Source organism: Giraffa tippelskirchi, chromosome 11 (genome assembly GCF_054371585.1).
Source record: "Giraffa tippelskirchi isolate mGirTip1 chromosome 11, T2T-mGirTip1v1.2.pri, whole genome shotgun sequence".
NCBI lineage: Eukaryota > Metazoa > Chordata > Mammalia > Artiodactyla > Giraffidae > Giraffa > Giraffa tippelskirchi.
The window spans coordinates 102,504,365-102,531,736 of record NC_137285.1 but is presented as its reverse complement, the minus strand read 5'-3'; the positions used below and the strand labels follow the sequence as shown (position 1 = coordinate 102,531,736).

Below are 27,372 nucleotides of genomic sequence, written 5' to 3'. Positions count from 1 at the left end.
TGTGTGGCTATGTGAATTCTGAGGCTAAGTCATAGAAATGCCACATATTTCTTCCTTTCTCTCTTGGGATGCATATTCTTGCATCCCCTCACCATGCTGTGAAGAAGCCCATGAAGTCCATGGAGGGACCCATGTGGAGATGGACTGAGGCCTAAGCTGTCAGCCAGTGCTAACTTACCAGCCTTGTGAGAAGCCTTATGTACATTTTTCTATACCTCTCAGGTCATGATTTCTACCGTCATCTTCCAGATTTGGTGGACCTATTGATGCTGAGTGTGAGAGGTATTCTGAATCAAATTCTTGTGTTTTTAAGCAAAACCAGCACAGAATAGATGAAGCAAGTAACCATCTGTAGTCCTGACATCAACACCAGCTTCAGTCATGGTCTGCCATTTTGACCATGGCATGACATTTTGTAATGTAATGGCATTACATTTTTGTTAGGTAAGATCCATTTTATGGAAATTAGTCAGGCAGTTTTTGCCTTGAAAATCCTCAGTGATTAGCTTGACTTTGCTAAATGTTAGCTTCATCCTCTGCAGACCAAATCACTTCAAAAACATTACCTTTGAGGCCATCAGGTGCGATTTTTGTTGAGTTCCTTGTAACTATTGTTTTTCTAGTTTATCTTATATTGAACATACTGCTTTTACATCATACCAATCTTTCTTAGAAAATGGATCAACCACTTTCTTCTTGACTCCCATTTTGCTGCCTTTTGTAAGGCGCTTGCTGCTGACAGCTTTGGTGCTGCTCAGAGAGCCAAAAGGGCCAATTTGCCTTTTCGTGTGTGGGTTATAATTTGGAGACGTTTCTGTATACCTGTTATATAGTTCAATACAAATGTTACTGAAAAAAAGACACCATAAAGAGAGTGCAAAAATAAGCCACAACTTGAGAGAAAATGTAATGACAAAGTTGATCCAGAGTATTAAAAGAACTTTTCAAATATTTTCCAAAAAAAAGGAAATAGGAAAGTCATGAACAAGTTTATTTCACAGAAGCAGAAATAAATCATCTGTGAACATATGAAAAGATCCTCAACATTTTTAATAATCAAGGAAATGCAAATTAAAACAAAGAGGAGCTCTTTGCTCCCCACCCCCTACCAGACTAGGAAAAATGAGAAATAAGAATTATCGAGGACGATATGGAGCAGTGGGAACAGTCCCACTGTTGGGTGTGACCATTTTGGAAAACAATTTGGCTTTACTTAATGGTTCCCAAATTTATACCCTAGTGAACTTTCACATTTAAGTATGAGTATTTAAAGTACTGTTCATAATAGCTAAAAACGTAAGCACCCCAAATGTCCAGCAACTGTAAAGTAATAAATAAACATGGTATATTTGTCAAAGGATGACTATTTAGCATACTGTTAATTAGGTATCACTGCATGCATCTTCACAGTGGAATATTATAAATACATTATAAGGATCAGAAAAGGTAGTTAAAAATGATAAGATGATGCTCTTCATATAAAATTTAAAGGCAGGCAAATCTAACATGTTGTTTCATGATACGAACATAGTAAAATTGTAAAGAAAAGCAGAAGAATAATAGAATTTTAGGATAGTCGTTATCTTGGGATAAGATCTGGAATAGAAGAGCACACAAGGAAATGTGGTTTGTGTGTGACATATTTCACAATAAAATTTTTTATGAGTATATTGTTAAAAAGAACCCCAGAATGATTATTTTTCTAAGAACTATTTGGTAATGCAAGTGCTAGTTCTTCATTGATCTTTTGGTGGGTGTTCTTGCATATAAAATCCCCCAGTAAATACATTTTGAATTTATTTTTCAAAGTTTCTTCATGTTCATCTTGCCCAATAGGGAACATAACTAGAAGAAGATGAAACAAGGAGATTTATTCACAAGTTCAGTTTCAGTTGGTTGTAGCCTTAGAATGAGGAATTGGGCCTCTTATCCTACCTGTCTTAAAATTGGCTTGTTATTTTTTAAAAGCAAGTGACTGTTCTTTAATTTTTTGGTAAGCAACAGAGGGACTCTTTTGCCTCTACATCAAGCCTGAGTCTGCAGTTTTAAAAATCTCCATGCATTGACATCTCTTCCTGTTCTGAAGGAATGCGAAAGCCAATAATTTTGCACAGACCTGACTTACTTTGGAGGAACCAGAGGACAAAGAAACTTCACTTTTCTTCATCCATTTTCCATTAAAAAAGCAGAGGTTTGGGGAGGTGAGGGCCAGAACTTCTATATCTGTCCTTTGAAAAGCCTCACAGTTTGTGCCTGTCTTACACATTAGAAGTTTCCCCGTTAGTGTTGCTTGTAGATTAGTGGAGTTGACACCAGTGAATTCTTTGCGTGTCTGCTGATCTGGAAATGTTTGGTCATTTCCCAAGGGTGCTATAGCTTTGAGAACTAAGGAGGAAAGAATGTATTGATTTGTTTTTAATTTGTCTTATTTTATATATTTGATTTTGTGAACACCTCAGTCCTTTTATTCCTTTTTAAAAGTAGTAGCTAGGATCTCACATACGTACTTAAGTTAATGAATGAATTAATTGGAATAAAAATTTGGGCTAGTCATCCCCTTTAGTAGTTGTTTCGGTTGCCCAGTAGCTGTTACTCTAGTTCTTAGTTCTATTTCCTCTTGTTTTGCTAAGTTGGTAGCTTATTATCATCTCAGTTTTTAATACTTGCTTTATCCATTAACCTTTTTTTAAATAATAAAAAAAGTTCCCCCTAAATCTAAAGCAGAAGTCTTTTTTGGTTTGGTTTGTTAATAGTTACTATTGATAATTAATAATTGCTAAATAAATAATGAACAAAGGTGTACAGCTAGCCAATAAACACACTAAAAAGATGATCAATATTACTAGTCATTAGGAAAATGAGAATTAAAACCACAATGAACTATTACTTCATATCCATTAGGATGGCTTTAATTTAAAAAGATGGACAATAATAAGTCTTGGTGAGGAAGTGGAGAAATTAGAACCTTCTCTTGCTTTGCTGGTGGGAATGTAAAATAATGTAGCCTCCGTCATTTCCTACTGGAAGAAGGATTGTGCCATTTATGGAAATCAGGAAATGAGAAAGAGGGATAATGAAATTAGATTTTGTATGTGTTAAAGATGTCTCTGGGACATTCAGGTGTTATGTTATCCTTTGCTTAAAACTTTTTAATTGTAGCTTTCAGGATAAAGTTCTCCAAATCAATTTTTTTACCATGGTCTGTGAGGCCTTCCTCAGTCGGGTCTCCCTTCTTTACTTTGTTCTAACAACACTAGCTTTCTTTCAGTCTTTGTTTGCTGTGCTTCTTCTATTTTGGGGACCTTTGAACATTCAAATTTGGATAAGATTCTTAGACTTGGATTTTTGGTTTCTATATTTGCATCTTCCTAATTTGGCTATAATTTATGGTTTAATTAATTTGACTTAATTGTGACACATTACATTTCATTTAGTCTACCATTATTTGTTGTATAAGTGGAATGGAAATTGTATTACTGATTATCAGTGTTATTAGTATTAATGGTAGGAGATATTGACTTTACCAATAGTGAAAATATTAGCAACAAAAATGCCAAGACTTTTCCTAGTTGGGCAGTGGTGCTGTAATTTAATATATTAAATTGCTGTTTAAGTGAGAAAGGTAATACTTACGAGTTTAGTCACTGAGGTTATCTCACATGTGGTAAATGCATCTTCCTGCTTATCATATTGGAGAAGGCAATGGCACCCCACTCCAGTACTCTTGCCTGGAAAATCCCATGAACGGAGGAGCCTGGCGGGCTGCAGTCCATGGGGTCACTGAGTCGGACACAACTGAGCGACTCCACTTTCACTTTTCACTTTCATGCCCTGGAGAAGGAAATGGCAACCCACTCCAGTATTCTTGCCTGGAGAATCCCCAGGGACGGGGGAGCCTGGTGGGCTGCCGTCTATGGGGTCGCACAGAGTCGGACACGGCTGACGCGACTTAGCAGCAGCAGCAGCAGCAGCTTATCATATGGTCCTACGCTGTATAGCACTATAAAACTAGATGACTTGACTGTTCAAGATTGAGAACTGTGTAGTGATTCTGATTTATTTTATGTGAATGAACTTTGAAATTAAAAACAGTAAAATGAAAATTTTAAAGAAGCAGTACCAAAGTGTCTCAGAGATCTAATTAGAAATTGGCATGGTGAGACCTTGTCCTGATAACTCTATTTGCAAGTCACTTACAGTTACACCTTTCATTTAGTCAGTGAGGACCTTGAGGACTGTAAAGGTAAAGTAATTTGCCCAAAGTCCCAAACATTTCTTAGAGATGGAGTTGGGAATTGAGCTCTAGATCCCAGTTCTCAGTCCATTGTCTTTTTGCTGTCCCAGAAATTTCTAAATTGTTCTCCAGAGCCCTAGGGTTCTGACGAGTTTTGCCTGTCTCTGAACCTTTTACCCAGAGTTAACCAGAGTAAGCTTTTCTCCAACTCCTTGTCTTCCATATTAGAATTTCAATGAGATTTTATTCAGAGAGAAAAAGATTCTGCTTCTGTATGTTAGTTTTTATGTCTTTCCTACATAGAACTCTTTATTTTGTGCCATCTTCTACTCAGAAAAGTACATTTGACTTATTAGAGCTTTCTTTGACTTTGTTTCAGAGAATGCCAGTGTGCTGTCTAAAGAAATCTGTGACCCAGAGATCTCAAACAGACTTCTAAATAGGAAGGGATAATTATTTTTAGAGTGACGTTATTATCAATTAACATTTTATCCCCCACCCCCATTTTCCCTTCATTTTCTCATCTCATAGATCTTATTCTCTGTGATTTTTTGGATGGAGTTTTCCATGGTCTGTTATTTTTCTAAAAAGATATTTATGCCAATATGTCTATCTTAAATGAAACTATTTCTGATATCTGGAGATTCTTTTGGGTCTCTTTGGCAGTGAATTAGGAGACATCTCCATTAGCTTAAACACAGTATTGTCATAAGATCAAAAGAGGGCCCTGTAGACAGTGTGATAAATAGGTTGGTTTTTGCTTAAATTGTAGATACTTTTAATGATTTAAAAAATCCTCACTGTTATTAACTTCTCAGTATTTTAGTGAATACACAATTAGGATAACTTATTTAATAGTAAAATCCTTGCTGTTACTTGTAGTAGCTTTTCAGAATTCTAGACTTGTACTGTAATGTCAGTTTAGGACTGTTTTAGAAGGTCAGAATTTAGGATGCATGTTCCTGCTAAGGGAAAGGATGAGCAGTCTTATTAAATGTTAACATACTTCATGTAGTTGTGATTTTACATTTAATGTGGGTACAGATTCCCCTCAAGGAGGAATGGCAACCCACTCCAGTATCTTGGGCTTCCCAGGTGGTGGTAGAGAACCCTCCTGCCAATGCAGGAGACATAAGAGACGCAGTTTCTCTCCTTGGATCTGGAGGATCCCCTGGAGGAGGGTATGGCAACCCACTCCAGTATTCTTGCCTGGAGAATCCCATGGACAGAAAAGCCTGGCAGGCTGCAGTTCATAGGGTCATCCAGAGTCAGACATGACTGAAGCTACTTGGCATGCACACACACAGTGATGTTAACATATATGTGATATATCAAATAATAATTATAGCCCGTATAATGAGTTATATTGTGCTGAAACAGTTTTTCAATTTTTTTATGGCATTGTCATCAACATTACTCCTCCTCCCTTTAAACTAAATATCAGAAATTTGACAATTTACCAATGTTCCCATTAGACTATCCAGGGAGAGAGATTTGTTACTTAAACTCACTATTCAGCACATGAAACACAAACCTTCATTATGAAAATAAAACCTGTTTGATTAGAAAATGTGATGACTACTTAATATAAGGAACTCACTGAAGTCAACATATATGCAAAAAGCCATCACACAAAACATTCCCATTTTGGTGGAATCCCAGGAGGGCATTTCCTGCCAGCACTGATGGTTTGCAGCTGTCATTAGGAAAGCCCCTCAGAAGATACTGGGTGCAGTATTCCTGATGGGCACAAGGGAGCTGGCCCTTCAACTCTGGGCTGCTGCAGGGAAGACAGAAAGCCCAGTGTTATAACCATTCAGACTAGAAATGCCTGGCTTTTCGAAGATCTACATTTTGACAAATAGCTCACAGTACCGACATCTAAGGGTATGTGACAGGTAAGAGTTTCAGAAATAGGGTAAAATGTTCTCTGATAATGGAGATTGCCTCCTATTTTCCTTTAGTCTTCATTGCCAAATAATTGGGACATGTAAAGAGATGAGGGATTTAGAGTGGTTTTTCAAGTGTTATTGTGTTCCCTTGGTTCACTCAACCTCCTACTACTGCAGGCTCTGTTATTAGGCCTTGGGGGCATATTAATATAATTTGAAACAATTTAAAATATGAGCTGTTGCTAACTTTGTGCACTGGAAACAACACTACCATTCATTGTAAGGTTAGCAAGATATTCAACCTAATAAATCTCCGTTGAGAAAGTTTAAAAAAGTTATGCTCTGCCAGTTGAGTTTAGCACTCTTTCCAGCCAGTGCTTTAAAAAGCTTTGCGTGTTCTAGGTGCTACATCTAAATGTGCCTAACAGTACACAGACTCCTTGACAAATGCCATTCTTGGGAAGAGCACAATCCTTCTGTGAGTCTGTGTTATTTTTACCTATGAGCTGGCACTCCAAGAAAGAGTAGCATGTACTTCATTAAGAAAATTCATCTTGAAATCCATTCAGCTTTCTGCTTCCTTCTAACCTCATAGTCCAGGCCATTGCCAAGTTCTTTACCCAAGCGTCCCGTCCTTCTTCTCCGGGATGAAAATTTCGTCTTTCATAGCTTAATTTCTCACCATAACTTTAAATTTCTCTTTGGGCTAACTGCTGCTCCCTATTTTTCTTTTATTTCAAAACTTTTCTGTAACAATTACTATTGTTTCACTATGCCATTTTCTTCAGTCTTCTTTATTGGTAGCCACTAAACTATTAGAACTTCTTTGTTCAACCATTTAGCTCTTACTGCCCAGCCCCTCCCCTCTTCTCAAAGTTCCAGTTTGCCCTCCAATCTTCTTTGGGCCTCTCCCTCTTTTCTGCCCTGCCTTTAAACAAGCCTTCAGGGCCTTTAAAAAAAATAGCTACTTTAGAATTAAATCATCAGTCTCATTCTAAATCCCCCTCCTAGGGACTTTCCTGGCGTTTCAGTGGTCAAGACTCCACACTTCCAGCACACGTGGTGCCCTGATTGTGGAACTAAGCTCTCACATGCCATGAGGAAGCTAAGACCTGATGCAGCCAAGTAAATAAATAAATAAATATTTTAAAATATCTTTATATTCAGTTCGCTTAAGGGGTAAACCTACAGTCCAGAAGCTGGTTTGTTGTTTTAGAGTGCCAAAGAATTGATGCTTTCGAACTGTGGTGCTGGAAAAGACTCTTGAGATAGTCCAGGGACATCACACTAGTCAATCTGAAAGGAAATCAACCCTGAATACTCATTGGAAGGATTAATGCTGAAGCTGAAGCTCCAGTACTTTGGCCACCTGATGTGAAGAACTGACTCATTGGCAAAGACCCTAATGCTGGGAAAGATTGAAGGCAGAAGGAGAATAGGGTGACAGAGAATGAGATGGTTGGATGGCATTACTGATTCAATGGACGTGAACTTGGGCAAACTCTGGGAGATGGTGAAGGACAGGGAAGCCTGGCATACTGCAGTCCATGGGGTTGTGAAGAATTGAACACGGCGAGTGAACAACAAACAACAAAAACATACAAAGTATTTTTGGTACCATGTTTAATGTTTAAATGTTAAAATAACAATAATAATAATGTCAGTTAGGCTGAGAAAGTTGCCCATTGTGTTAGAGACACTCCTAGGACTTCTTTTTTCTTAGAGGGTAAATATTAACCAGATGGGAGTTATTGAAACTGAGAAATTATTTTCTTTTTGCCTTAAAAATTTCTATGCCTTGAATTCCAAGTAATCACCAGAAAATTTCCACTTATTAATTATTTTTATGCCAACATACCATGTGTTGGGGCTTCTCAGGTGGCACAGTGGTAAAGAATCTGCAATGCAGGAGATGCAGATTCGATCCCTGGGTCAGGAAGATCCCTTGAAATAGGAAATGCAACCTGCTCCAGTATTCTTGTCTGGAACATTCCATGGATAGAGGAGCCTGGTGGGCTACTGTCCCAAAGGGTCAGACATGACTGAGCACACAAGCACTCAGTTCTACCTTAGAAATGTTTCCAAGAATGATGCATGTTTCATTTTCTTACTTCAGGTATGTTTTGTCTCTTCAGGTAAGCTCTCACTTCTTTATCTCCCAGACATTGTGCATCGATGAATTGTTTTATTTTCACTATTTAGTGTAGCCCAAACAAAGAAGTATAGAAAAATAAAAAGTCACCTAAAAGACCTGGTAGATATTTTAAACTATAGTTGACTCTTTTTTTTCTTTTATTCAAACTATAATCGACTCTTGAACAATGTGGGAATTAATCTACATATAACTAGCAGTTGGCTTTCTGCATCCCTGTTTCCTCTACATCTGAGGAGTCAACCAACCATGGAACATTTAGAACTGTAATGTTTACTATTGAAAAAAAATGCATGTATAAGTGGTCCTGAGCAGTTCAAAGCCACATTGTTCGAGGGTCAACTGTATTTTCTTTGCAGTTCATTGAGAACTGACTAAATCTTATCTTTGGTGATCCTGTTGAGTCCTCCTATCTGGAGTTGGTTGGAATCCTAATGGTTCAGTCATCCCTTAGGCTTGACAGCTGCATATTTTCCCAAAAACCGTTGTGGTGATGTGTAAAACGGATAGAGTAATGAGTTCTTTTCAAATCCATATCTTTGCTTTGCCCCTTAGTACTTGATTTGTTTCTTATAAACTAAAATACGAAATCCTTGATTGGTTCCAGTGCATAGGTCAGGATCTCCCCAAGAATATGAACAGCCTACATCCTGAATGTGACCATGTGGTACATCTTTAATCCTGGCCCTTTAGTGCCTAGCACTAGACTATAAAGAGAAGTGAAAGTCGCTCATTCGTGTCCGACTCTTTGTGACCCCGTGGACTATACAGTCCAGGAATTCTCCAGGTCAGAATACTAGCATGGGTAGCCTTTCCGTTCACCAGGGGATCTTCCCAATCCAGGGATCGAACCCAGGTCTCCCACATTGCAGGCACGTTTTTACCAGCTGAGCCACAAGGGAAGCCCACTAGACTATAAGGTTTAACCTTTTAGTCTGGTTTCTGTAGTCTGTGGTGGTTTGGGGTTTCTTTAAACCTGTTTTCCTGATGACAGTTCTATTTTCTAGTAAGTTTAAAAGAAAAAAAGCTTTTCATCAAGGCTGATTATAGAGACATTTAATAAATTCCTTTTCTAGAAGCCATTTCAACTGGGAAAGAATTAAGCCTTATGGAAAGAATAAAGTCCAACAGGAGAAAAAAAATTGACGATTTTCTCAGTTTTCCCAAAGGTGGTACCATTCTAGGAATATAGGAGAGAAGTTAATTCATTACATACAACAATGCCTTATTGTTCTCAGTATTTGATCCAAGGACCCCCAGAGTCTCCAAAATTCTTTCAGTGCGTCCCCAAAATTCTTTTAGTGAGTCCCCAGGGTCAAAACTGTTGTATAAATATTCAAACATAATTTTTATTTTTCACTCTCATTCTCTCACAGTTATATAGTGGAGAGTTCAAAAGACTACATGATGTTTGATGATCTGATTACCCTGACAGCTGATGAAATGTGTGTTTGGGTATTCTGTCTTAAAATTTTGTGTTCTAATTTCTGATTTTAATTTTAATCCAATTTCTAAGTAAATATTAATAGATATTACACATATGAACAAAACTTCTTTGAAAATTCTCAGTAATTTTTAAAAGAAGGAATCCTGAGACCAAAAAGTTTGAGAACTGCTGTGAAACTGAGTGTAGCACTTACTTCTCTCAGAGAATCCCAGTTGAGAGTATCAGTAGCTGCTAGTGAGCTGTGCAAGTGTGTTGCCTTAAGCCAGTCAGTTATTCAATAAACATTTTTTTAATGGAATTGAATTGGGTTCTTGGAATGCAACTTTTGAGACCTTATTTAAGATTCTCCCCCAAGGCAGGGTTGGAGTATTGAGTTCCTTGTGGACTGCCAAGTTTCTTTGAGATGGGTGACTGGCAAGTCTCAGTATTGGGTCAAGTATTTCAGAAGTCATTTTCGTGGAATATCTGCTTTAACTGATGGCTTATTGGCATTAGCTAGAGTAGTGCTGTCCAATGAAATGAAGGCCACCTATATAATTTTAATTTTAGAGTAATCATATTTTAAAAACTAAAGACTTGTGATATTAATTAGATTTCCCTTCAGTTTTATTGAAGTATAATTGACAAATAGAATTGTAAGATACTTAAAGTACACAATATGATGTTTTGATGTGTATATATTGTGAAAGGATTTACTCCAGTTGAGTTAATTACCATATCTATCATCTAACATAGTTATCTTTTCTTGTACTAGGTGAGACTATTTAATTTCTACTCTCAACAAATTTCAGTTATACAATACCATATTATCAGCTGTAGTCACCTTTGTTTACATTAGATCCTCAGACCTTATTCATTTTATAACTGAAAGATTACACCCTTTTACCAACCTCTCCCTATTTTCCTCACTCCTCAGCCCCTGGCAGCTTTTTCTACTTTCTGTTTTTATGAGTTTGGCTCTTTCTTTCTTTTTTAACAATTTTACATATAAGTGATACTGTGCGATAATGTGGTATTTATATTTGGCTTATTTCACTTGGCATAATGTCCTCCCAGGTTCATCCATTTGTTGCAAACGACAGAATTTTCTTCTTTTTTAAGGCCCAATAATATTCTGTGGTATACATACACCAGATTTTATTAATCCATTCATCTGTAATCCATTCATCTGTTGATGGATACTTAGGTTAATTTTCATACTTTGGCTATTGAATGAACATCACAAGACAGATAATCTCTTTGAAATAATGATTTTGTTTTCTTTGGATATATACTTAGAAGTAGGATTGCTGGTAGTTATTTTTTATTCCTTGAGGAACCTCCATACTGTTTTCATAGTGGCTGTACCAGTTTATATTCCCACCAACAGTATATAAGGGTTCCCTTTTCTCCATTTCCTTGCTGGCATTTGTTATCTTGTCTTTTTTGATGGTAGACATCCTAACAGGCAGGAAGTGGTATCTCATTGTGGTTTTGATTTGCATTTCCCTGATGACTAGTGATGTTGAGTCCCTTTTCATGTACCTGTTGGCCATTTGTATGTCTTCGTTGAAAAGATATCTGTTTAGGTCCTTTGCCTGTTTTAAAATTGGATTTTTTTTTCTTTACCTGAGTTGTATGAATTCCTTCTATATTTTGGATATTAACTCCTTATCAGATATGTGACTTGTAAATATATTTCCCATTCCATAGGGTTGCCTTTTTATTGAAATTAGGTTTAATAATATATTTTATTTAGCCTGGTATTTCCAAAATATTATTTCTACATGTAATCAATGTAAAAATTATCAGTGAGATAGTTTACATTTCCTTTTTATTGTTAAGGCTTTGAAATCTGATATGTATATATGCATGTATAGCACATCAGTTTGAACTAGCCACATTTCAAGTGCTCAGTATTCACATGTGACTGGTGTCTACTCCATTGCACAACACTGATCTAAACCATAAAATGATTCTAGACCTGAGCTGAGAGTAATCTAGATACTAGATAAGCTTTGTCATATAAATAAGAGAATACAAACTTAGCACAGAAGTTAATATAAAGACACCCTCTTGAAAATAATTAACAATGGCAAAATGCCTAAATGTTAGTGCATTTCAATGAGAGGTAGACTTCTTTCCGTAAAAGAATATAGAAAAAAATAAAAATTAAAAAAAAATCTTTCTCTGCACTGTTATAATGTTTTCTCTTACCTTCTTAAAAGCATTCCGTTTGTTTACTGTATTCTGTGAAATGATTATGCGTGCATCTGCGTACTAGTTTAAGAGAGTGCTCTTTCTCTTTTTGGAGGAATTTTAGCAATTGTGGTCTTTGCATTTTCTTCCTAAGTAGTTTCTTTTTTTTTTTTTTAAGCTGCTCATTAATTGTAGCATCTCCCTGAGTGAAGAGACCTGCTTATTTCTGATGGGTAAAGAGGAAAGGTGATTTGTTTTGACCTTAATACTGAATCTTTTCTTGGCTCATTGGCTTTTATTGTCACCTTATCTTGCCTGTGAATGTGACATCAGGATATGTGAGTGAATTATTGCCTGTTGTGATGAAAATACTATTTGCTTGAACTTCATTCCCTAAGAGCATTAGTGCACTTGCAAAAATTAGGTAAGAGTTAAAGGAACTGTGGTTTGGAAGTGAGAACAGGAGGAAATGGCTGTTTTCCCCTTCTAGAATGAATAAAGAACTAGGACTTTAAATTTGGCACAATATAAGTTTAACTTTTCCTTATACCACCTGTGTATTGAAAAAGAAATTTGTTGAATGGAAATATATTGGATAAGGAAATTCTTAAGGACTCCCAGTAATCTGTATCTCTTTAGCAACATATTTGATATAATACCATATTTAATTAATACTATTGTCAGTTCACAAGATCATGCTCTTTGCAGGATGAAAGGATTCTGTGTAGAGTAGTCAAACTTAAGAAACATATGGTCTGCTGGTAATGTGTTGGAAGTTTCCCTCTTTATTTGTTGTACTTTTCATATGTATGTGCAAGTATGTGATTCATAGATTTTTAACACTAATCTAAAAACATTCTTTGAGAGTCTATCTTCTGTTTACCTGCCCATTTACCTTTTGTTATTGACACATTTTATTTTTCAAGCAGCTAGTATGTACTACTTTTAAAGCCTTTATTATATAGCTTCCAATAATCTGTAATAGTGAAAATTCATGGTCATTGGTCCCTTCAAGTATTCTTGAAATAATTAGAACTACCTGCTTGCCAGCTACCTGCTCTCTGACTTGGTAGTTTCTCTGCTTCATTGGGGTTTTTTTTAAGGTATTGCTATTTAGAAAACTTCTACTCCTCAGTTTGCAGCTGAGGTAGGAGCTAAATGCGAGGAAGTTCCCATCTCTGTTAGTAAATGGTCCCATTAGGTGCCTGTGCAGAGTAGTCCTGTGGTCCTCCCTTGTGTTAGCTGCTTAGCATGGATGGAAGGGGGCCCAGCCTGCCTTGAGGAAGCAGTTCCCTCCCTGTCTCTGACATAGCCTTCAGGATCAGGTCTTGCTGTGGGTTCCATCCTGTGGCTTAGTCTGACTTTGCTGAATGAAATGCATTTTCTTCCCAGTTCCATTTCTTCCATGTTCTTCCCACATCAGCTGGAAGCAGCCTGTTCTGAATGCTGCCCACAAATTGTTAGCTATTTTGCTACTAGGTCCCCCAACTCACCCCTTAAGAAAGGAGTTGATGTGTTGCAGATCCAGAACTATGTCACTTAGTGAAGCAAATCTTGCCAAAGAATGCCTAACATTTAAGGCTTGATTCCAGAAAAAAAGGAAATAATAACAAAAGCAGTACCTGTAACGAATGTATATTGCATGCCAGGCATTATATAAGCAGGTTGTATTCATAAGCTTAGTTAATCCTCAGTAACCTTTAAAGTGGCTTCTCTTGTTGCCCACACTTTATAGATAAGGAGCCATGGAAAAATTAAATAACTTGGTTATATGTTGGTTATATGGTTATATGTTACCAGACGAATCCAAGATTTTGATCCCAGTCAGCTTGACACCATGTTCAGCTGCTAGGCAAAACCTCACCTCCCGTGTCTTGTTGAAGCTTAAATCTCACTATAGAGTAGGCAGGAACTTGATGCTTTTATATATTAAAATCTATCTGAATTTACTTCTAAGATTATGAAAAAAGTGAAAGTGTTAGTCGTTCAGTCGTGACCAACTCTATTGTGAACCTGTGGCCTGTAGCCTGCCAGGCTCCTCTCTCTACTGTGATTTTTGTTGTTGTTGTTTTGGGGATTGTTCTTAGAGAACCAGCTGCAGATGGCAGACCGATTGCTAGCGTTAAGGTCCTATATGTGGTCTGGCACAGTGATGAGAAGAAGAAATGCTAGTGGTTAGGGGCCATAGGATTCAGGACAACTTATTAGGAGATCAGTTAGCTGGTGAGATTTGTTAATGTTTGTGCTATTGCTCCTTATAAAATTCTCTTCCCTCTTTTCTGCCCATCTCAATTCTGTGTCTTCTCAGGCTCTCTCTTCTTTGTGAAGTCTTTACCTGTGTCTACTTTTTCTTCCCCAGGTGAAGGTCATACTTCGTCCTCTATTCTACTTATACCATGTACATAGCTTTATTTATTGTATTTCCAGTGCTGTATGGTTGGCTGTTTCACATATGTCTTTCTTCTCTACTCGATTATGAGGTCCCTGAAGTGAAGGCTGTGTCTGGTTAATCTTCATAGCTCAAGCCACATCCACCTCATTTTATCACATTCCATGTTCAAGGCAGAGCTTAACTCTGAATTGAGCTGGAATTGGTCTACTTGTGCCTTCCTTCCATTAGTCCTTAACCTCACATCAGAAACAACTCCAAACAAAGTTACTGTTGTGCTGGTCATTCATACGTTTGGATCATTTACTATGTATAGTTCCATACTGTCTTTATTTGTGCTGAACTTTTTTATTATTGACATTTTTGCTTCCCTGGTTTTCTTTTTCTTTTTTTTCTTAATAAGTATAAATTTTCTTTTCCTCCCTCCAGTGTATAGACCCATGGAATTTTAGGAATTGAAAGGTGCTAAATTTGCTTAGCCCTGATCCTTCAGCTAATATTTGTTGAGTACATACTGATTGAGTAGTTGAAAAATACATAGAGATATTTGGGGGGAACCCAATATTTTGAATATTTAAGAGTAATGAGGAAGTTTAGATTTAGTAGATTAAAAATGTTTTTCATCATTTATTCTGTTTTTAAATGTGTGCTGCTGAGTAACTGAAGAGTTAGGAGCAAAGTAGAAAGATGTTTTATGCTAAAGCTGTGTATATACAGCACAGGAAGATCTCCTAAAGATTTTTTTAGGATTATCATTAAGAATTTGATTCTAAAGCTGAGCTACCTGGGCTTCATTCTTGGGTCTACCACATACTAGCTATAAATTACTTAGTCCTGGGTAATTACTGAATTTCTATGTGTCTCAGGTTCCATATTTATAAAACAGAGTTGATAATAATATGGAGTGTTGTAAGATTTAAATGAGTTAGTATTTACAAAGCACTAAGGATTATGCCTAGCATATAGTAAGTGTTCAGTATATAGTAATTGCTGCTGCCACCACCATCACCACCTTTACTACTATCACTGTTACTGAATTATAGAAGCACCTCCTGAGATGTGGGATGTACCTGTGGAACTTCTAGTCAGATCTTACCAAGTCATCATTTACTTATCATATAAGCTTCTTGTCTTAATAAGAGGCCCTGCATATCATTCTCTGCACCAAAGCATGATTTGCCTAGATTGTAACCACGTCTGCAGGGTAATGAAGTATTTTGTTCTGGGGTTTTACTGTAGGAGCAGTTTAAGAAATGGCAGAAGACCCATTAGCTTTTGGAGTCTGTTCCTTTGAGACCAACTTGCTGGGAATCCATTTCCTGTCTTTTTAAACAGAGTAAATTTATTTTCTTCATTGACGTCCTGTAAACAAGATAATGGCAATTTATATTTTGTGGAATATGTTTTAAAGTGGATTTAATTTTCCTTAGTAAATGCCTTTTAATAATGCATGAGTGAATTTTCTTTCTCTGTTGTCAGGTTGCTATCAAGATAATTGATAAGACCCAGCTGGATGAAGAAAACTTGAAGAAGATTTTCCGAGAAGTTCAAATTATGAAGATGCTTTGCCATCCCCACATTATCAGGCTTTACCAGGTAGGATCCCTAGTGGTGTAGCGCAGGGCAACAAAGAACCCAGGGTGGTCACTTGTGTCTGTGGTTACTTTTGAAGAGAAGGTAGGTGGGTGAACATCTGCAGCTTTTTTTTTTCTATATTCATATGGTCATCCTACTATTTCCCCACCCTATTATCCCCCAACTCAGTACTTCAGTTTCCCCTGGGGATTTACTAGTAAGATCTAGCTTACCTAGGTAAGCTTGGATGCCATTCTTAGAGTTACACAAAAAGATTATTTAGAAGATGATGAGAACCTATTTATTGGAGCAGGAAATGGCAGCCCACTCCAGTATTCCTGCCTGGAGAATCCCAGGGACAGAGGAGCCTGGTGGACTGCTGTCTGTGGGGTCGCACAGAGTCGGACACGACTGAAGCAACTTCACAGCAGCAGCAGCAGCAGAGAACCTATTTGTTTAGGTCAGAATCCTAAAGCAGAATGGGAAACCCAAAAGGAACAGAGAATTTGAAGAGATTAAAATAATATTAACTTTTACAGCATCATTGAAATACCAGTGTCTGTGATAATTTTATGAATTATCACAAAGGATATTTTCAGTGTGGCTTGTTGTATCAGCCTAACCTATCTCCTTTCAACTCTAATAGGGTCCCAGACATAGTTTTCTAAGGTTGCACTTGATTACTTTGATAACCAGGAGATTGTGTATGTGTGCTTAGTCCCTTAGTCGTGTCTGACTCTTTGCAATCCCATGGACTGTAGCCCGCCAGGCTCCTCTGTCCATGGCGATTCTCTAGGCAAGAATACTGGAGTGGGTTGGCATGCCCTCCTCCAGGGGCTTCTCAACCCAGGTATCAAACCCAGGTCTCCCACATTACAGGTGGATTCTTTACCATCTGAGCCACTACGGAAGTCCAGCCAAGAGATTGACTCTGCATAATGGCAGAGTTTTCTATTCTAGTTTACTTACCTTGCCAGGAAGCATGCATATTTCATGCCATCATCAAATGTGATTCCCTAGCTTTACTGCAAAAGCGGTGACTAATGGCTGGAATTTTAAGCCAGATAGGAGAGGAGGACCTTGCCTTAGCAGGCGGGTGGAAGAGATATTTTGGGAGAGGTGGGGCTTTGGGGTGCCTCTCAAATTGCAGTGTGTTGGCAACCATGAGCCCTGCCTGTGCATGAGGCCAGCCCTGCTCACTGCTCTCTATCAGAACAGCCAACACCTCGTTCTGCAGGAAGTGGCCACCCACTCAGTTCGTTTGCTGCTGTTAGTCTGCAGTAAATGGTTACTGGCCCAGACCTGGGATCATGTGTAAGAGTGGAAAGAGTACATCTGAGGTACAACAGGCAACCTTTCAGTCTGCTACTTTTATGGAAAAGAAAGCATGTTGTGATATTAATGTATGTTTAAGACTATAGCGTTAGGATTCTTGTCTGGCGTCACCTGCTCACGTCATGAAATGAATTAGATCAGCAGGAGCAGGATTGTTGAAATTTTATCACACAAAGTTATATTGAGCAACACCTCCGTTGAGCCTGAGAAGGAAACCCATGAAAGCTTCCTGGGGTTGCCTAAAGAGCTGTGTCTGCAAGTTCAGAGCTGCTGCTTTCTTCCTATCCTGACAGACAGTAAACTTCTTGACCTCACTTTTTAAAATAAATCATCTTTTAATAGTTGTAGAGCTCAGTATAAAGGCTGACTTCCCTTACGATGTTAACTTACAGGTATTAACCTTATCCCTGAGATCTGAAAATTTACCTTTCTTACCCAAGATTTCATGAGCCTTTCAGATTTATAGACTTTCAACCCTGGCTTTGAACATTGCCCTCTTTTAGGCTTTAATTTTGCTGTCTGGCAGCTAATATTGTTAGTGGGAGATTCTGAGCTGCCAAGGTGAGTATGACTGTTGAATCGTCTTCATACAGTATTAAGGTAGTTTTTATGTCATTTGCTAAAGCTTCAGTCTCCTTGGGCTTACAGAGTGAGCCAAATTTAAATAACTATATAGGGAAGTTTTTGAACTCCTGAAAAGCTTAAAAAAAAAAAATAGTCTAAAGTTAAACATAACATTGTAAATCAACTCTACTTCAACAAAATTTAAAAAAATAAAAAAATTTACAGTCAATAAAAGGCCTGGTATAAAGGAGGTATACAATATGACATTTTTTTTTCTTCTTTTATTTTTCCTTAACACTTATGTTTAGGGTACTTACTTTTTGTTACATGAGCCAACATATAGAGAGCTTGGAAGCAATACATGTAACAGTGGGCTGGTATCACCAGTCTGTAGAGAGTTTTTAAGTTAAAGTGAGAAAAATGACACAGTTGTTACATTGAAAAATTAAAATAATGTGTATACATACAGTGGAGTACTATGAAACCATTTAAAAGAAGAAATAGATCTATTGTTACCATGGTATTAATGTGTAGAGATGTCAAAAATAAAATGACTAGGGGATGATTTGACAAAATTACTAACTGTCAAGCATAGTGAAAGTGTAGAACTGTATTGCCTACTCTGATGGTCACTAGACCCATGTGGTTGTGTATTAACGTGTGGCTAGCGTGAATGAGGACCTGGATTTTTACTTTTATTTAATATTAATTTAAATATAAAAACTGGAGCTGTTTACAATTAAAAGTGTTTGAAATAATATTAATGATAATAAAATATAATATTAGAATTCATTTCACCTTTTTCTTTTTACTTTTTTAATGTGCTACTAGAAAAGTTAAAATTGTATGTGAGACTCACATAGTATTTCTGTTGGATACCACTACTCTAGAATGATATAACATAAACTATTAACAGAGTTTCCTCTGGGGAATAAAATGGAAGGGCTTGGACAGAGGAAAACCTTTGGTCTTTTGTTTATATACTAGATATTTAAAATGTTTATGATGAACATTTATACTTGCATATTAATACTTTAATAAATACTTGATGAAAAAGGTAAAAAGGAAGAAGGAACTGACAACACACCACAAGATTTTAGAAAAGCAGCAAAATAAAGACTAAGATTAAAATACAAATGAGTAGTTTATATCTTTGAGGTTGTTGAATATTTATATTATTGTTCCAGGTTTTGAATACATGGATAGTGGACAAGAAAGTTGTCATTTCCATTTTTTAAAAAGCACAGCTATATGTAATATCTGTGTAGTTCTTAAGTGATTCCAGTTGTTCTCCCTAAGTTTTATTTTGGTCGGGTTTTGGGAGGGACATTTTTGAGCTTCAGGTGATCAATGATCCAAAACTTCAAGTGATCAAGTGTGAACTTTTTGGTTCTTGGCAGCATCTTTGCGTCTCAGCTTTATGGAGCTTAAAAGATTGCCGAGGCCTGCTGGGACAGTGCAAGGGCTGTCTCTCTCAAGCAGTAAATAGTTTCTACTTTTAAGAACTTGGAGGAATACCTGTTTTCCCCCTTCTTAATGACATTTATATCTGTTCCCCTCCCACCCACCTCCCCCCTACCCATGTTTGAAGTCTCCTTTAGGCAGAAATGATTATTAACACTTCACATGACAAAAGAAAGAGTTGTTAGTTTCTCTTTCTGTGCTATCAGCCTGTCATTTGTGTCACTGTCATTTTCTTGCCTTTGTACCAGGTTATGGAGACAGAGCGGATGATTTATCTGGTGACAGAATATGCTAGTGGAGGGGAAATATTTGGTAAGTACATTTATTGCATTCTTTAAACAGCTATTGAGCATACTATGGCAAACTTAAAATAGCTGTTCGATGCCTTTGTCACTTGAACAGCTGTCACTTGATGCTGTCCTTCATTGCTGTCATTTTCTACCAACAAAGCAATTTTAATTATTTTTGAGTCATCTCTTAAAGTTCTCATCATCTTTGTTTCCTTAGCAAAGGTGGTTTGTTTGTTTTGGTCAGGTGTTGACAGTTGAGATTAAAGAGCTTCAAAAACAAAACATTTCTCTGAACATGAAGGTCTTTCCTAGTGCCAGATTCTAGTTGGGGTGACAACATGTGACAGAACCCCTTCAAATGTGGTGGGCCCCTGTTGTGTATGAAAGAGTCTCTCAGAGCAAACAGTCTCACCCTAATGCATTCTTTAACATTTACTTAAATATGACATGTAACTGTACTCCTTACCATGTGTTCACAGTTTCCTTGATGATTCTTGTAATTTAGGAGGTTTTGTTTTCAATAACTGTGTTTTTTTTTTTTTTACTCTAACACTTAGCACAACATTAGAATTAAGCTGGAGAATTTGTTACCAGAAAATATGTTATTTTGAGGTGGTTAAAAACTGGCCCCCCTCCATTTTTCTTTTGGTAACTGTGATAAATGGAGCCAAATAAAGACTAAACTTTCAAACCTAGATTGACATGTCTTTTTATTTTTAAATTTTATTTCTTTTTGGCATGTAAATATAGAAAAGGGTTTCTTATATATTTTAGGTTTATCTAGTTTGTGTTTTTAGATTTTGATTTGGTTTAAGTCTGGATGGTAAGAACTTTTTTAATTTTTAAAATATTGGCAGTTACTAAGTAGTTAATATATATTAAAACCATGAAATTACCGTTAAGTGGCATTTTCTTATTAGTGACTGGTGAGTTGTGACTGAGAGTTTTTTGATAAGTTAAACTGAAAGCTGATCATTTTATATTTAATAATCTTCAAAGTAAGTGTGAGTCTTTTTAAAAAGAAGTATCATTTCCTAATGATGTTTTCACTTGGCTTTGTATCTGCGTATGTATAATGGTAATCTTGGGAACAAAGAGACCTTGTCATCTTAACATTCATAATAATCAAAGAACCAAACACAGTGCACATCAGATCTACCTTGCTCCTTAGAAAACAGATTTCAAAAGTACAGAAAAGATAACAATGCCCTGGTCGTAGATTCTTTATGGGAACATAGCTCATGGCATGAGAAAATAGAATAGTACTTCTCATGGTATTATTGTAACAGATATGGAGGAGGAAGAAACTGCTGTATTACCAAAAGAAATGATTGTGCCTGCTCAAGGATAGAACTGTCTCATGAGGTCTGGTTTTTAAAAGTATCTGTATCAGAGATGAAAGGATGGGCTTAATCAAGAATATGCACTTTGGAGGCAGCTACACCTAGTTTTGAATCACATTCTTGCCACCTATTTGCTTTTTTACTTGGATTCTGGGACTCACATTCATGGTCTATAAAGTCAGATCTGTAATATCTGCCTTGTAGTTGTGACGATTAAATGAGATAGTGCATAGAGAGCCCTAGCACTTTGCTTCCTTCACCTCCGTGTAATAGAACAAGTGGTTGATCGACTGCTGGCGGGAGAATGTGAGACACTCTGCTGCCCTCCCCAGTGAAACTGGTGAAAGTAATTTTACAAAACCCCTGAACTCCAGCCATTTAAAGTCTCTGCAAATGGTTCTGAGGGTGAACAGCAACTGAAGAAACATTTATTCAAGAACATCTATGAAAATTTGGTAAGAAATAAGAGAGCTTGTGGTCTTTAAGCCAGTACTACTTCCTTCTTCCCCTCTAGCCAACTCAGCAAGGTGGAAATTCCAACTCAGCAAGGTTACTCCAGCCAAGACCATGGGCCTGCCCTCTGGCCTCCCCTTTTCACCTAGACTAATGGATTTCTTCCTGGAGGAACGGGACATAAACATTTCTCATCCTGCCCGGGCTACTTATTGCTGTTACTAAGTCGTGGGTTAGAGCAGTTGAACAGTGAGGACTCCTTTGTCTGCCCAGTTCCTACTTGTAGAGTTTGGGTGAGGCACACTGAGAGTACTGGGACCCAGATCATTCTTGCTTTGTGTTATAAGCTGGTAGGTCATCAGAGAGGCAAGCAGGGAGAATTTAGAATTTGTGCCCTTTCTCTCCACTGAACTCTGCTTCTAGGAAGGGAGCATTACTCAAAGAAAACTTTGCAATTGTCCCCATGCCTAGCTTCAGAGTCCTGGCTCAGAGATTTGTCCAGAGAGAGAAACAGACCATAACACGTATAGCTCCTAATTTCTTCCCATAGGAACTAACTTCATTTGCAACAGAGAATGAGGAAGTTCAAGCCTGAAGGCACTTATAAAAACAGTGGAGGTTGGGGTAAAAGGCATCTCAGAGGAGATTTGAGCAGGCTAAACTATAAGCCAGCTAGTTTGCAAGCAAGAACCAGGGAATAGAACATCACAAGGGTCTTCTAAGGTCAGAAGAAAAATCAAACACTGATCTCAGAAACTGTTCCTTTAAAGGATTGAGAATTTGATTAGATTGTTATAGACTAGTTTATGCTCTAGGGCATTGTTGAAAATAATAGAGCAACCAGACACAATTTTTGGATTTTAACAGCTGGGTGTGGTTAAAGAAAGACAGGAAGAGAGCTCTACCCAAACGATGGTGATCCAGTGATCTGACGGTGATTGTGGATATAACAAGGATATGTGCCTCCCGGAGGAATAGCATCAGAAGCTGATCACTATGTATAGGGGAATAAACTTCACTAAAACAATCCAGCCAGTCAGTGAACAAATAAACAAACAAATAGCAATAACATGCTCCAGAAGAGTAGAGCATCTAGAGGTGCCAGAACGTATTATGTAAAACATCTATATTCCAGCAACAGCAAATTGTGAAGCATATAAAGAAACAGGAAAGTATGACCCATATACTGAAAAAAAAAAATAGCAGGCCATAGAAACTGCCTGTCAGAGTGACCATATTTATCAAGAAAAGACTTTAAAGTAGCCTTAATGGAAATGTTCACAGACTTAAAGAAACTCACAATTAAAGTGGTAAAAGAAGATATGATTACAGGGTCACATCAAATAAGAATATCAGTAAAAAGGTAGAAATTACAAAAAATAATCAAAAGAAATTATGAAATTGAACAGTAAAATAACTAAAATGTATCAGAGAGACTTAGCTATAGATTTGAACTAGCAGAACAGGAAGTGAATTTGTAGATAGATAGGCATGTTATGGGGCTTCCCAGGTGGCACTAGTGGTGAAGAACCCACCTGCCAATGCAGGAGACATAAGAGACATGGGCTCGATCCCTGGGTTGGGAAGATGCCCTGGAGGAAGGCATGGCAACCCACTCCAGTATTCTTGCCTGGAGAATCCCATGGACACAGGAGCCTAATGGGCTACAGTCCCTAGGGTCGCAAAGAGTTAGACATGACTGAAGCAATGAAGCATGCACGCACACAGACATGTTAATGCAAGTTGCAGAACAAAGAGAAAAATGAATTAAAAACAATGAACAGACCCTCAGAGAAATGAGAGGTACAACCAAATGCTCCAACATATGTATAATGGGAGTAACAAAAGACAAGAGAAAGGAGCAGAAAAAATACGCAAGAAAATAATGGCTGTAAACTTCACCAATTCATTGAAAAACAATAACCTATGTTTCTAGGAATTTCTTCAAAATCCAGTTAGCAGTAAACACAAAGAGGTCCACAGATATATCATAGTAAATAAAATGAAAGTTAAAGACAGATATTGAAAGCATTAAGAGAAAAATGACACGTCACTTAAAGGCAATTCCTTAAGTTTTAATGGTAGACTTTTCAGCAGAAATGATGGAGGCCAGAAGCCAATAGGATAACATTTGTAAAGTGCTGAAAGGAAAAAAAAAACCCTGTTAACTAAAATCCTATATCCAGTAAACCTGTATTTCAAAAATGAAGGTGAAATAGACTTTCTCAGATAATCAAGCACTGATGGAATTTGTTGCTGACAGAGCTACATTACAAGAAAAGCTAAAAAAAGTTCTTCAGGGTAAAAGCAGAGGACTTCACATGGTAGTTCGAGTTCACACAAGAAAAAAAGGGCACCAATAAATGTCATGTAATCATAAAAGACAGAAGAGATACATACTTTCTGCTTTTTTCTCTTAATGTATTTAAAAATAAATACAAAATGCATTATTAAGGCTATAGTGTAATATATTTGTCAATAGCAGCACAAAGGAGGTGGTGTGTGTGAGAAAAACTGCGTTAGGCTAAGGAAGTCATTATAGATGGCATAGAAATTATTATACTGGTGTATTGTTGGATTTGTAACATTAATCGATGTAATTTTATTGCAAAAACACTAGAAAAGAGGTTAAAAGAAATGACACTATAAAGGAGAAACACTTCTATATAATCACCAAAATTAAGCTGGTATAAATCAGAAGCTTATTTGAGTAAGATAAAATATACATGCTAAACACTGAAGTAGTCACTTAAATACCCTCAAAAATTGCAATGCAAAAGTCGTTAAAGAAATTGAAATGCTTTGTTAGAAAATATTCACTTAATGCAGAAGAAAGCAGTAATGAAGAATAGAATAAAATAGACAAAATATATGGAAAACAAAAGGTAAAACAGCAGACGTAAATCCGTTATCAGTAATTACATTAAGTATAAATGGGTGGGATAATGTAATGCAAAGGTAATGATTGTTAAACTGAATAAAAACAGGTGGTCCATTGTACGCTATCTACAAGAAACATACTTTACACTTAAAGATACAAATAAACTGAAAGTAAAAGAATGGAAAATGTTATATCATGAAAATAGCAGTGATTCGAAAGCTAGAATGGCTATGTTGATATCAGATAAAATAGACTTTAAACACAAAAGACTTTGTTTTTCTGCTCACTAGAGATAAAGAGGGATATGATGAGAAGGTAATACATTAGTAAGCTATAACAGTTATAAACGTATGTGTCTAATAACAGAGCACCAAAATACATCAAACAGCAACTGGCGGAAATGAAGGAAGAAATAGACAATGACAGCAATTGGAAGCTTCAATACCCTCCTTGCAATAATGGATAGAAAAACTAGACAGAAGATCAACAAACTAAAAATAAGACTTGGTTGACCAATACCCAACTATCCCTAACAGATACTGATAGAATACTCCATCTAATAGCAATACAATATATGTGCTTATCAAGTAAACACAGAACATTCTCAAGGATAGACCATATACTAGGCCATAAAACAACCCTCCATAAAATTTAAACATTCAGTTTTAGCAGTAATACAAAATGTTTTATAACCACAATGGAATGAAATTAGAAATGAATAGTAGGAAACTTTGGGGAACTCACAAATATGTGAAATTTAAACAGTGTATTTTAAAGTAAGCAATGAGTCGAAGAGTAAGTCAAAAGCAAATTCAGAAGGTACTTTGAGATGAATGAAAATAAGGACAACATTTCAAAACCTGTGGATTGCAACTAAAACAGTGCTTAGAGGGAAGTTTATAACTGTAAAATGCCTATAGTAAGAAAGATCAATTACCTAGTCTTCTACCTTAAGACAGTGGAAGAGTAAGAGCAGATCAAACCTAAAACAAGCTGAAGGAAGGAAATAATCATTATAGCAGAAGTTAATGAAAGAGAGAATAGAAAAAAAATAGAGAAAATGAATGAAACCAAAAGCTGGTTCTTTGAAATGGTTAACAAAATTGGCAAATCTTTAGTTACACTGACCAAGCAAAAAATGAAACACTCAAATTACTAGAATCATAAATGAAAGAAGAGTTATTATAAATGACCCTAAATTAATAACAATTGTAAAGGAATACTTGAGCAATTATATACCCACAAATCATATAACTTAGATAAAATGGACAGATTCCTAGAAAGATACAAACTATTGAAACTGACTTGAGATACACAGTCTGAATCTATCTATATCTATCTATATCAAGTGGTGAGATTGAAGCAGTAATCAAAAACCATACATAAAAAAGTCCATGTCCAGAGGGCATCACTGCTGAACTCTACCAAATATTTAAAAAGAATTACTAATATAACAGCAAACTTTCATAAACTCTTCTAAAAAAAGGAAGAGGAGGGATTATGTGATGTATGTATACTTAATACTTGACATACACCCGATACCAACACCAGACAAAGACATCACAAGGAAAGAAAAGACACTACAGACCAGTATCTCTTATGAATATGAATGCAAACTTATTCGAAAGAATAGTTACAAACAAAATCCAGCAGCATGTAAGAAAAATTATACACTATGACCAAGTGGAATATATTTACTTGCAAGGAATGCAAGGTTGGTTCACCATATCAGAATTCATGAGTGTAATCAGTTTAGTTCAGTCGTTCACTCATGTCTGACTCTTTGCGACCCCATAGACTGAAGCATGCCAGGCTTCCCTCTCCATCACCAACTCCCAGAGCTTGCTCAAACTCATGTTCATCAAGTTGGTGATGCCATCCAACCATCTTGCCCTCTGTCGTCCCCTTCTCCTCCTGCCTTCAGTCTTTCCCAGCATCAGGGTCTTTTCCAGTGAGTCAGTTCTTCGCATCAGGTGGCTGAAGCATTGGAACTTCAGCTTCAGCATCAGTCCTTCCAATGAATATTCAGGACTGATTTCTTTAGGATTGACCAGTTTGATTTCCTTGCAGTCCAAGGGACTCTCAAAAGTTTTCTCCAACACCACAGTTCAAAATCATCAATTCTTTGGCACTCAACTTTCTTTATGGTCCAACTCTCACATCTGTACATGACTATTGGATATACATTAATGTAATATATATCAATAAAAGAAAACATAAGATAACATGATCATCTCCCATGCATCTATGCTCAGTCTATGTCAAAAGAGGCAAGAGTATACAATGGAGAAAAGACAGTCTCTTTAATAAGTCAGGCTGGGAAAACTGGACAGCTACATGTGAAAGAATGTAATTAGAATATTTTCTAACACTCTTCAGTTCAGTTCAGTTCAGTCGCTCAGTCGTGTCCGACTCTTTGCAACCCCATGAATCGCAGCACGCCAGGCCTCCCTGTCCATCACCAACTCCCAGAGTTTACCCAAACCCATGTCCATCAAGTCGGTGATGCCATCCAGCCATCTCATCCTCTGTCGTCCCCTTCTCCTCCTGTGCCCAATCCTTCCCAGCATCAGGGTCTTTTCCAGTGAGTCAACGCTTCACGTGACATGGCCAAAGTGTTGGAGTTTCATCTTCAACATCAGTCCTTCCAATGAACACCCAGGGCTGATCTCCTTTGGGATGGACTGGTTGGATCTCCTTGCAGTCCAAGGGACTCTCAAGAGTCTTCTCCAACACCACAGTTCAAAAGCATCAATTCTTCAGTGCTCAGCCTTCTTCACAGTCCAACTCTCACATCCACACATGACTACTGGAAAAACCATTACCTTGACTAGACGGACCTTTGTTGGCAAAGTAATGTCTCTGCTTTTTAATAAGCTATCTAGGGTGGTCATAACTTTCCTTCCAAGGAGTAAGCGTCTTTTAATTTCATGGCTGCAATCACCACCTGCAGTGATTTTGGAGCCCAAAAAAATAAAGTCTGACACTGTTTCCACTGTTTCCCCATCTATTTCCCATGAAGTGATGAGACCAGTTGCCATGATCCTAGTTTTCTGAACGTTGAGCTTTAAGCCAACTTTTTCACTCGCCTCTTTCACTTTCATCAAGAGGCTTTTTAGTTCCTCTTCACTTTCTGCCATAAGGGTGATGTCATCTGCGTATCTGAGGTTATTGA

The 27,372-nt window shown here is 37.1% G+C and overlaps 1 protein-coding gene and 1 pseudogene across 24 annotated transcripts in view; one reads left to right on the top strand and one right to left on the bottom strand.

The window, feature by feature from the left end:
• Window positions 1-27,372, top strand: part of SIK3 (SIK family kinase 3) — a 278,071-nt gene that overhangs the window by 147,806 nt on the left and 102,893 nt on the right. For all 24 annotated transcript variants that reach the window (XR_014070035.1, XR_014070033.1, XR_014070032.1 and 21 more), the window contains 2 exons: window positions 15,772-15,888; window positions 19,479-19,542. Coding sequence is in view for 15 of the 24 variants with exons in the window: in XM_081546444.1 (XP_081402570.1) it covers window positions 15,772-15,888; window positions 19,479-19,542 (181 nt within the window). In the remaining 9 variants the exon portion in view is untranslated. The remainder of the gene's footprint in view (window positions 1-15,771; window positions 15,889-19,478; window positions 19,543-27,372) is intronic.
• On the bottom strand, window positions 261-6,793 carry LOC145526370 (small ribosomal subunit protein eS1 pseudogene; annotated as a pseudogene).